The following is an 11907-nucleotide window of genomic DNA, read 5'->3' on the forward strand; positions in this document are numbered from 1 at the left end:
CGTGGTTTCAAACGTTCAAACATGTGATTTGATGTTGCTTCCATGCATTAGAGTGGGTGTCAAGGTCGCCTGAAGGTCAGGTCAGGTCATTGACCTTTGGTGACCTCGGGTGACCTCGGTTCACTTTTTCGAGCTGTACATGTTTCTAGGCTAGTTTTTGGAGCTGAATTCGAATTTAGCAACCATTTGAACATTTACGAAGTAGTTTTGGTGCCTTCGTAACATGTTACGAAGCTGTCAGAGGCGGTTGACACGTACTACGAATACCCGTCACGACGCCTACTGGTTGACCTTGTTCGATTCGCCCCGGCTCCCGGTCCACACACTAGCTCTCGTGTCGGTCAACTGTATTGGCTCAGGAGGGGACGACCGGTCAGCCCCGGTGGCCGGCCGTGCCTCGGGCGATTAGAGTGGCCGGAATCAAACCCACAAGTCCGCACATAACACCTCCCCCCAGATAACTATCCCATCACCTCCCCCGCAAGACGTAAACACAGAGGTACAAAGTGATTAACGTCTAACGACATAGCAGGCACATAACGCCATTAACAGAAACAAAACAAAAAACTTCCAGAGGCGGAGGACGATGTCTCCCGGCACCACGCAGGGTGTGGGATGACATATGTCGGACAGTAAGCGATGCTGTATCACGGTATCGTCTGGTATGACTTAGTGCCCCAGCTCACAGATAGATGTTTTGTGCGCTGGCGCTGCCGGTTGCTGCGTCGCGGCTCCGGTGCGTCCGCTGGTGCCGCGGGTGCGTCGGTGAGCGGTGCTAGGGGCTCTCCGACGCCGTCGACAGGCGGCAGCGGAGGCGCAGGCCGCGGGCTGCCGGCGGTCGCCTCTCCGTCCGGCCGGCGCTGCTGCGGTGGTGGAGATTGGGGCTGCGGTGGCGGAGACTGGGAGGCGGCCACGCTCTGGGGTCGCAGGTATCGCCGATTCCGCCACATGAGTCGCCCGCTGGGCAGTCTGATGTTGAAGTCGCGCCTGCTCCCCACGCCGGTCACGGTGCCGGTACGGTCCCATACCTTCGTGATAGGGTCTTGCACTATGACCTTTTGTCCCACTCGGAGTGTTGGGTGTGCTCGCGCAGTCATGTTGTATCGCTCTTCGGTTTGGCTTCTCTGCTGTCGAGTTCTGGCATCACAGGTGTCCGCAGCCTCTTGCCACTGCGCCGCAAACGCGCGGTGGTGGGCCGGAACTGCCGACCTCAGCGGGTGGCCAAATAACACCTGCGCTGGAGAGCGTCCGTCCGCGCGCGGCGTATTCCGAAGCTCGAGCAGAGCGTGGACGAACTCGTCGGTGTCGAGATCACCGTGCTGCGTCGTTTTCTTGATGAGCCGCTTGACGTTCTTGACGGCGGCTTCTGCATGTCCGTTCGACTGTGGGAAGTGTGGCGTGGAGATTTGATGAATGACTCCCCATTTCTTCAAGAACTCGCGGGTATGTCGCGCTGTGAACTGTCCTCCGCCGTCAGTTCTCAGTGTCTGTGGCACACCTGTGGCCGCAAACATCTTGCGGAGACATCTGGTGAGAGCTCTGGCTGATGCTTCTCCTCTGACGTGGTACACGGACGGCCAACCGGACAGTCTGTCGGCATAGACCAGGTAGGTCCGCCCGGCCCAGCTGAAGTAGTCGGCGGACACAGCTTGGAAGACGCGTGTCGGCAGCGGCTCCAGCATCAGCGGTTCCTTCTGCAGGCTCGGCAGGTGACGTTGACATCTGGAACAGGCTCCAACGAGGTCGCTGATGTGTTTGTCGATCTGTGGCCAGTAGACCACTTGTCTTGCTCGCCGCTTGGTCCTTTCGATCCCCTGATGGCTGGAATGCAGACGCTCCAGCGTCACCCGTCTGAGTTGCTGTGGGATCACCAGTCTCTGGCCGCACAGGATGAGGCCGTTGTCGACAGTCAGTCGCTCACGACAGCCCCAGTAGGGCTGCAGTATCGGCTCCAGTTCTCTCCGATGGTCCGGGAAGCCGTGCATGATCGTGTGCTTCAGTGCAAGCAGCTCTGGGTCGCCGGTAGATGCAGCTCTTACTTCCTCTAGAGCGGCGTCCTTGAACGGGCTGGGGTCCGTTTCACTGTCTGAAGCGGTGAGGCTGCTTACTACGGACTGGACTCTCACGCTGATGTCGTGCTCAGCTGCTTCATCCTCCGCCGTCGGTCGCTCGACTGGGGCCCGAGACAGGGCATCGGGGATGGAGTGGAGCTTTCCCTGCCTCCAGCTGGTGACGAAGTTGTACGCGATGAGCTTTTCGCGCAGTCGCCGCAGGCGGGGATTGTCGATTTCTGCCAGTGTTTTCTTGTTCAAAACCGGAATCAGGGGCCGGTGGTCCAGAACCACTTCAAACGTCTGCATACCCCTGAGGTATGTGTCAGCTTTATAGCATGCCCACACGAGGGCCAGTAGTTCGAGTTCAATCACGGCGTAGCGGGTCTCGACATCAGTTAGAAATCGAGAGCCGCACTGTATCAGTCGCCAGTTGCCGTTCTCGTCTTGTTGTCTGAGGCCGAATCCCAGGCCTCCGAGACGTGATGCGTCAGTCTCCAGAACAGTTCTGCGCGTGGGATTGTAGAAGTCGAGAATGGGTGGCGACACCAGTGCCGTCTTCACCTTCTCGAATGCTGCGGTGTGCGCTGGTGTCCACAGCCATGCGTTGCGAGGTTTCAGCAGTTGGCGCAGTGGCTCAGCGGCCGACGCGATCTCATCTGAGAAGGCACCAAGTTGGTTTACCAAGCCTAGGAAGGCTCTTAGGTCTGTTATGTTGTTCGGCTGCGGGAAGTGCTTCACAGCTTGCACCTTCTTTTCATCCACGGTGTACCCATCTGAGCTGACTCTGTAGCCACAGAAGTCGACTGTCTTCATGGCGAATTGACACTTCGCTGGGTTTAAGGTGATGTTGTACTCGTCACACCTCTTCAGCAGCTTCCAGACGTGTAGCAGGTGGGTGGAGTAGTCGTCATCCCACGCTAGCATGTCGTCTACCACTTTCACTGTATTCGGGATGTCCCCCAGCGCTTGGTCACCGCGCCGGTTGTAAACGTCTCCCGAGTGGGTGATGCCCATCGGCATGCGCTTGTATCTGTACCTGCCCCACGGCGTGATGAAGCAGGTGAGATCACGGTCTTGTTCCCTCAGCGCCATCTGGTGGTATCCGGCTTTGCAGTCCAGTTTCGTGAAGAAGCTGGCACCAGTGGCGATCGATGACACGGCGTCTTGTGGTGTGCGACCAGGGTGCACTGGCCGCTTCACGAATCGGTTGAGTTTCGTGAAGTCCACTGTGATGCGGCATCCGACGGACTTGCCGTCAGGGTCTGTCTTGGCCACAGGGCACAGTGGGTGACACCACTCTGTCGGATGTTCGACTGCTTCGATGACGTCATGTTGAAGAAGTTCGTCCAGCTGTCGGCGCACGTCGTCTCTCCAGTTGAATGGGATGTTGCGCGCGCTCGTCTGAGCGTACGGCGTCGCGTCATCCGTGAGCTCAATGGACATTGGCTCGCCGACCATCTCCCGTAGTCCTGATTCGATGTCAAACACCTTCGGGAATTCTGCCTTCAGAGCTGCGAAGTGTTGTTGACGGTGTTCATCCGGCGGTATGCCAGTGTGGCATCTCTTCATCTTGCTGATCCATGCCGGTGGCTGCCTCGTGGTTGCTGGGCTGGCTGAGCGGGGTCTGGCAGCGCGCGTGGGTGGCGCAGCAGCTGGCGAGCTCCGACTGCGCGCGCCTGCCGGCTCACTGTCCGGTCCTCCAGACGAGTGGTGGCTCTCCAGACGTCTGATCTGCCGAGGGAAACCAGGCGGCAAGATGCCGAGCTTCACGCAGTCGTGCCACGACAGGAGAGGCGTGTGAAGTGACTCCATGACAGATATCTCGGCTGAGTGGCTGACGTCTCCAAGAAGCAGCGTCAGGTTACATGTCCCCATGCAGTGCATTTTCCGTCCATCAGCGGTCCACAGTGTCGTCTTCGACGGGCGCAGATCGTCCAGCTCGACGCCCAGAAGCCTGGCTTGGTCTCGTGATATGACCGAGACCTCTGCACCGGTATCAGGGGTCCAGGTGGTTGGAATCGGTCGCCGACCCCGATACATGGTCTCCAGTTCTATGCGTGGGGAGCGCTTCACGCTGCTGTTCTTCAGTCGCACATCTGAAACGTATACGTTCAACAGCGACGCTGCTGTTGAGTCTGCCTCTTCATCCTCCTCGCTTCCACTGACCAGGTCTCCGTCTCCGCTGATGCCGGCCACCCGATTGCCGCCAGAGCTCCAGAACTGCTGGCGTCGCCGAGAGGTGGCGCTGGTCCTTCGAGCCTGATTACCATAGGTGGCGCTGTCGGCGCTTCTGGTTCCAGGGCCACGGCTGCGGCCACGCTCCGCGCGCGGGGGCGTGAGCTCGTCACTCCGCGGTCGCTCATGGTCGTGGCGAATTCGCGGCAGACTGCTCCCCGTCGTGCGCCGCCCGCTGGCCCGGCCTCGGCAAGTGACCGCGAAGTGGTCGCGCTCACCGCAGCTGTTGCAAGCGCGGCCCAGAGCAGGACAGCGTCTGTCATCGCTGTGCTCCGCCGCGCCGCACCGGCGGCACCGGCTCAGCTGGATCGAGTCTTCACTGGCGAAACGTCGCCGGTTCTTCTCTTGACGGTAGCGAGATATCCGTCCGACCGTCCCTGACTGCGTGATCTCCTGATTGTTGTTGGTGGCGCATTCACAGGCACGACATATGTCCAGCGCTTTCTCAAATGTGAGGTCGGCAGTCTCTAGCATGCGCCTTCGCGCGTCACTGTCGATTGTGCCCACGACGATATGATCCCGGAATCGATCATCGGCACAGTGTTGGCAAAAGTCACAGCACGCTGCTATCTCTCTCAGGGCGCACACATACTCGTCGATGGATTCACCGGGCTGCTGTAGTCTGGCTGTGAAGTCCATGCGGTCGACTATGACGTTGCGTTGGCGACGCAAGTACTTCTGCATGGCCTCGAGGACGCTGTCCAGATCCGCGTCCGCGGGTAGCTGGAGCCCGAAGTCGACGATCCGTGTCCAGTCGTCGTCTAATACGGCGATGAGGGCGGCCTTCTGTTCCGCTGTTGTTAGCTCACGCACACGGGTGAGCAGACAGTATCCGTCGAATTTTCTTCTCCATGTGTCGAATTCGATGAGTGACGCTGATGAGTGCAGCCTGGGGACTGGCGTCCCAGTCGCCGGCAGGCAGATCCGTTGCCGGGAACCGACTGTAGGCGGCACAGCCGCCGCGGCGGCGACACTCTCTGTAACCGCGGCCGCCGCAGGTGCGCTCCCGCCGCCAGTCGCCGCAGGCGCGCCGCCGCCGCCAGACGCCGTAGGCGCGCTGCCGCCACCCGCCGCCGCAAGCGCGCCGCTGCCGTCGACTGGTCGGGCGCCGGCAGCCGCGCCCTGCTGGATGTGTTGTAGAAGCATCGTTAGCTGCTCGTCACGCCTGGCCGCCAGCTCCAGCTGCTGCCCCAGAAGCCGAGTCAGCAGCTCTGTCGATGTCTCAGTCGCCGGTGCCGCGCCCGGCGGCTTGGCGTCTCGCTCCTCCTGCTCGCAGTCCGACATCGCCACACGTTAAACACTGAAACGCTTCACTCGGCAGCAAAGAAGACACGTATCACATTTATCACATTAGTCCGAGTCAAATGAGAGAGCTGTGTCTCATATCGGTTCGCGTATCACTGCGACCGCGCCATGTTCGATTCGCCCCGGCTCCCGGTCCACACACTAGCTCTCGTGTCGGTCAACTGTATTGGCTCAGGAGGGGACGACCGGTCAGCCCCGGTGGCCGGCCGTGCCTCGGGCGATTAGAGTGGCCGGAATCAAACCCACAAGTCCGCACATAACAGACCTGACCTGACCTGACCCGACCTGGTCTAAATGCTTAAAGACATCATCTGTGATCAAAACTAACACGATATTCGTGATCAGCACCCCGAAAAACCCCTCAGCAGCCACACTTTACGACTTTCTAACAGGTCCCGATTTTCCCGACTTTGGGTCATTGACCTGACCTGGAAGGTCAACCAATGACCTAGGACCTTAAAATTGGGTATCATCGGCTTCCTCTCGTCACGGGCAACACGCTCGTTTTTTCCGCGAAGCTCTAGCTCGATCAGGGGCCAAACGGCAAGGGGGGGTCCAACCGACCCCCCCCCCCCACACATTAGAAGCTGGCAAACTCGCACACATGCGAGGGTTAAATATTTTCAACATGTATTATCATAGCGTCGTCATTATCATACCAATCAGCTAAGTGTTGAATTAATGACAATTAAGTATTCTTCGTCGAGGTCCTGTTCCACTTGACTTTATTTAGGAACCTTGCCCTGCCTAGTTCTTTACCGTCGGTCCTACCTCAGCTTATCCTTTACAAATGCTGGCCACCCCACGCAAAATTATTATTATGATTATTAACCCGCGCACCGACGGGGGGGGCGGATATCCGCCCCCCCCCCCTGAGGTTTTTCGCGAATAGCGGGAAAACCGCGGCGCTACGCGCCGCGAAATTTGGTATGACTATTCCCTTATCAATTTTACACATGGTGTGCAAGTTTGAACCTCCTACCTTTCAAGGTCAGGTCATCAGGTCACTTTGAATGACCCAACCTCAAGTCACTTTTTTGCAACTTTGTCACCGTGCCAGAGCTACAGTAGATGTCGGAGGCCTTTGAAAGTCGCAGGATGTTATTAGGTCATTAGTAGCTACAATTTGTATATCTCGGAATTTTGATATCGGTGACCTAAGGTCAGGTCAATTTCGCGACCTCCCCATTATAAGTCAATGGGGGAAAAATCAACTCCCTGTTTTTACCACTAAAACGGGTCGGAATGGCCCCATATACCATACATGACTTCATATACGATCAACCTTCACTACCTTGAGGTCTGTTTTGCTGTTGGGCAGCTGTGAGGTCATGTGACGTCATCAAAGGTCACCAAAGGTTTTTGGCCAATAACTCCGTACAGGAACAAGATACAGACGCGTGGATGGTCTCATTGTGTTCAGCTCGTCAAGACGCATCGAATGATATACATGATGACCTCGAGGTCACGTGACCTGAGGTCAACCTTTGACCTTGACCTTTCGAGGTCAACATATATATCATTCGATGCGGATTGACGAGAGGATCACGATGATGCCCTTAGTTTGTTCCTAGCTTGACTAATTCGAAAGTTATTCGAGAAAAACTCTCTCCATATTTAGCGCCGCCATTTTGACTTTTTCGACCCCTGTGACGTCATCTTTGACCTGACCTGAAAATGACCTTAGTAAAAATTGTAGATCTTGACCGTGCGTATCCGATGCCGTTTACCGCTTGTCGCTATCTTGCTTCGTTCTCGAGATCTCAGGGGGGGCGGTCATCCGCCCCCCCCCCCCCCCCCGTCGGTACTAAGTTGGCGCAGACCCCCGTCGGTGCGCGGGTTAAGATTATCTCTACTGCAATCTTTCTGCTACCACCGTAACTGTAGCACCGCTCCGCCGCCGCCGCCGTTACCCTCTCTGTCCACCGCCCACCGCCGCGCCGGCCGCCTGCCACCACCGCCCGCCTACCGCCGCGGCCGACCCGCCGACCCGCCGCGCCGGCCGCCGCCGCACCGAGCAGCGGCCCTAATTGGGCCCAATGGACCCGCAGTGGCCGCTACAAATTGGCCCGCCAATTGGCATGAGGACGGTTGAGCAGCCGCCTTTCCTCCTAGCCCGCCGGCTAATTGTTTCTCCCGGGCTTCTTGGGCGAATGGGATCCCGAGGGTGCCGTAGACGTACGAGTATGTAGTGGTAGACTGAGGCGGGTCTAGTACGGTTTCCTTTGTCCGAGGGGTCTCAGAATCGAGAGATCATTCCGTGAGTCTGGGGATATCACTATCTACGGTGTTACCCTTTGGAACTTCGAGAGGTGGACAAGAAGACAGTGCCGCTAAGTCCAGCAGTCAAAGTTCCCTTATGGCACTTCTGTATCGTTTTGCATTCCGTGACCACGATCCATCACGTGCCGTCGCGATAACTGCCCAGACTGTCTCATCTGCCTCACTCACCCTTCCAGACGGTCAGCAGCCATCCTCGGCGATCCGAGGCAGTGCCGAGCCCAGTTGACGGGCCGACATCAAACGCGACGAGCGAGCCCTCGGGCGCCGCCACTTGGCGTGCTGCATTATGAAGCGAGCGTGGCCCAATGACTGCGTCGACAGCCACGAAGGGTCGAGCATCGACCGCGCAGAGCAGGCCGATGCTGCTGAGGGGTGAGGAGCTGCTCGAACCGAACGGGCGAGGTGGAATAGGCGAGGCGAGCTGGAGAGTGAGGCTGGACTGGGCGAGGCGAGCGGGCGATGTGAGACAAGGAGGGGGAGCGAGCGGACGCGCGAGGCAAAGTGAGCCAGCGAGCGAGTCTGGACGAGGATAGAGCGCCGAGGGACGCTCCGGTCAATCATTAGTCCATCGACGAGTAGAATCGATACAGTCTAGGACGAGGTGCGTCGAATCCGACCAGGTAGCGCCGACCGGAGCCAATTTGTGCCAGCCGGCTGGAGAGTCTGTCCGGCTGAGCTGTGCCGAGCCGAGTGGAAGTGTTATACCGAGCGGTGCTGCCGAGCTCTGTCCGGAGCAGCTCCGGCGATGAGCTGACGAAATTTACGGCCGCCTCGCTGGCGGCTCGGGGCGGCGGGAAACCCTGGTCAACGGTTCACCGCCCGGCTGGCTCCAGCGGCCGCGCAGGCGCACCGGCAGATGCGCAATCAAATCGTAATGGGGCAAAGACGACATAAATAATGCAGTGGCGACCCGCACGGACCTGCTGCCTGGCGGCCGGGATGTGGTCGGAGTCAGACGCCGCGATAGACCATCTGACCACCAGAAAGGGTATCGATTGGGGTTTGGGAATGGTGGTATACGGGCCAGTGTACCACCAATTGGTCTACCTAGCTTTGAAGGTCAGCAGCAGCCCATGATGCTGCTTTCTTTGTCGCCTGTGTGTACATGCCCTACTCTTCAGTTTGACTCAATTACCTTGACTTAACCATTCAACTCGACCACTGTCCTCTGACTCAATAGTCAATTCCCTGAATGGACCGCCCGGCTCAATCGTCTCGACTCAATTGCTTAACTGGACGCTTTGACTCGATTGCCCGACTCCATCGCGCTATTCCGCTCCCGCGCCGTGCGTCACCGGCGCGCCAAATCCGTCACAGGGGCGAATGTAACCGTACCGGCGCGGCGCGGCGGGGGCGCACTCGTTTGTGAAATGTGCGGTCACGGATCACCTCAGGTGCCGCTCGCCAGTCCCGGCGTGGATGTGGAGTGAAGGACAGGGCAGGACCGGGCTGCAAACGAAGTGAGGGAATTGGTAAAGGGCCAAGGGGTTTGTTTTTCTTGCCCATTGCTAAGGCATTGATTGGTTAGGCATGGACATTTGATGTACCATTGAGTAGTCAGAGAACCTATTGAGGTGTCGGCAAATAAGCACTAAGAAGTCACGTGAATGTATTTGTTTTTTTTTTTCTTTCTCATATGCCTGTGATTTTTTCCATTGCCGAACCTAGCCGTATTTGCAGCGTTAAAAGTCAGTTGACGGCACGTGGAGGAAGCTGGCCATTCCAGTATGTTTGGAGCTGGACAAAATCATTTTTGCTGGTTGTAGTAATCTGACGATATGATGTTAAGCAGTTCGCTGGCATTTTGTGATAAAAGTACTTGAGACCCGTCCGCTTTTCCATAAATATCTCCAGTACTCGCCAAGTAACCAGAACCATAAAAAATGAAACCGGTATTCCGTTTCAAGTTACGATGCAATCTATGTTCAACTGCGATTTTTCTGTACCATTTCGCTACCCAATCGTTTCATCGCGCCGCCCGCGTCTGCACGTTCCGGCGATGTTGGCATTTTCCCTCTGTTCCTCGCTCCACCTCCTCCGCTATGTCGCCATGCCATGGAAGGGAGGGAGGGGGTGGGGATGGGGTCCGGTCGGCGGGTCGGCTAATCCCCCGATCCGTCACCCCGGGTGACACCGGTGGGTCACGCGCCGGACCGGAGCGTCATCGGTCAGCGGAGACCACTAATCCGACCCCCTCCCCTCCCCCACCTCCCCGGGCGGTGGGGGAAGCCTCGGCGGTGCTGGCTGGCCAGCAGAATGGCGATCAATTGGCGACGCTCGAATACGATCGACAAACTGCGATCGACGTGACGATGTCCGCTGCCGTGAGTCCGCGAACTTCGAGCTTCGTGAGTTCGCAACGCGGACTTCAACCGCAATCGGATAGATTATCGTCCGGATGTGGTGGCAGTGACGGAGCAGGATGACCATGACGATGACGGATCTGGTGGCCAGGACACGCTTCAGCATGTCCGGCAGAATACAGTAGCAAACACAAACACAGAGGCGGAGCACTGTGATCGACCTAAACACAGAGCACGACCAATGATTTGCCGGTCGCTGCCTCGACTGGGAATTTAACCCACGGAATCGTCCAACAGTCGAAAACCCCGGTTACCGAGAATCAAGCATGGTTCTGGACCTGGTTACCGAGAATTAAACATGGTTCTTTTCAACATCCGGTCAGCGCATGGCCTAGCCTCTGTTGACTGGATTCCTTCAAGTCTGACATCGTCCGTACCACGCCTGGGAGTTAGTGTACTTAGTTCAAAGAAACGAACGTAGTGCCAGTCATGGTTTGATGGTATAAGTCCGTAATGGATTGATGGTTCAGTGGAGGGTATCACCCGAGTTTTTCTCAGCTGTCCCTCCTTCGTCATCAACTGGTCTCCATCCGTCTCTCATGCATATATTTTCATATGTCTCAAGCAGAGTTTACAAAGAAAAGGCATGAAACCCTGCTACCAGCAACCAACGTCCCGGGGAAAGTCTGTCTGTCGACTGGCGACGGTCGACCCGCCAGGCAGGCCTGTGCATTATGTACAGTGGATCTTATTAGGATCTCCAGACGTAACTAGATGGCGTTGAGCCTTAGTCGAGTCCATGTCAAATTCAAGGAGAGGTCACTACCGAACTGGGCCCGATGGGGAGGTGGGCGGGGAGTGGGGGGGGGGGCGGGTGGCGAGGTCACGGTGCGGGTGACCTGTCAAACAGCCCCGGCGCGGTGGGGCACTGCCGTAGGCAAATGGCGCACTCCAGTGTTGTTCCATATCGCGGTGGTGGGCCGGGCGGCCGGTTAGCTTGGCAGCTTGGATGGAAAGGATAATGAGGCATGTTTTTTCTGTGGCCGGTTCACCTACTGTTACTTATGATGCACCCAGAGTATTGCAAATGTGGCGTTGATAATGCAGCTGGCAATGGAATGCTAGCGAATGCTCCGAGCGCCTAGCTATAAGGATTAAGATTAGGGGAGAGTGGGGAAAGATGCCCAGGGTTTTGCTATGTCATATATTATTCGAAAATGACGATCGAAAAGCAAAAACTTGGAGTTTCAACGGAAGCCGACATCATTTTTCTCCAAAAATATCACACTTTCGTGCCTGAAATATGATAACTTTTTTTGCTATTAAGCATTTTCCCGAAGAAGTGAAAGGGGGCATCTTACCCCACAGGGTGGGAAAGACGCCCCCTGGCGTTGGGTAAGATGCCCCCTGCACTATAAGTGACATAAATGGGCACGTGAATCGCCTGAACGAATCAGTAGTCCCTTCGAGCCTGCAGTAGACACCAAACGTCATCGTAAGGGCCCTCAAAAGTAGTCGTAAGGGGCTTCAGAGGTCATCGTTAGGGCCATCATAGTCCAACGCGGCCAAACAAGCCTCCGTGGTGGCGTTCGGAGACCACTGTGGGGCCCTTATAGGTCGTCATGATGCTTGAGGGCCCTCGAGCCCATCGTGGGGACCTCAGATGCCAGCGCGGCCCGTGGAGCCAACGTGGGAGCCCTCAAAGGATGTCGTGAGGGGCCCTGGAG

General features: G+C 57.1%; 1 protein-coding gene across 1 annotated transcript; it reads right to left on the reverse strand.

Moving 5' to 3' along the window:
• Window positions 1–330: 330 nt before the first annotated feature.
• LOC122376369 lies at window positions 331–5850 on the reverse strand. Its single transcript, XM_043356196.1, has one exon. The coding sequence runs from the start codon at window positions 5571–5573 to the stop codon at window positions 648–650; it is 4926 nt and encodes a 1641-aa protein (XP_043212131.1). The 5' UTR covers window positions 5574–5850; the 3' UTR covers window positions 331–647.
• Between the last annotated feature and the right edge of the window lie 6057 nt (window positions 5851–11907).

The sequence above is a fragment of the Amphibalanus amphitrite genome, unplaced genomic scaffold, assembly GCF_019059575.1.
Source record: "Amphibalanus amphitrite isolate SeventyFive unplaced genomic scaffold, NRLGWU_Aamphi_draft 002116F_arrow, whole genome shotgun sequence".
Taxonomy (NCBI): domain Eukaryota; kingdom Metazoa; phylum Arthropoda; class Thecostraca; order Balanomorpha; family Balanidae; genus Amphibalanus; species Amphibalanus amphitrite.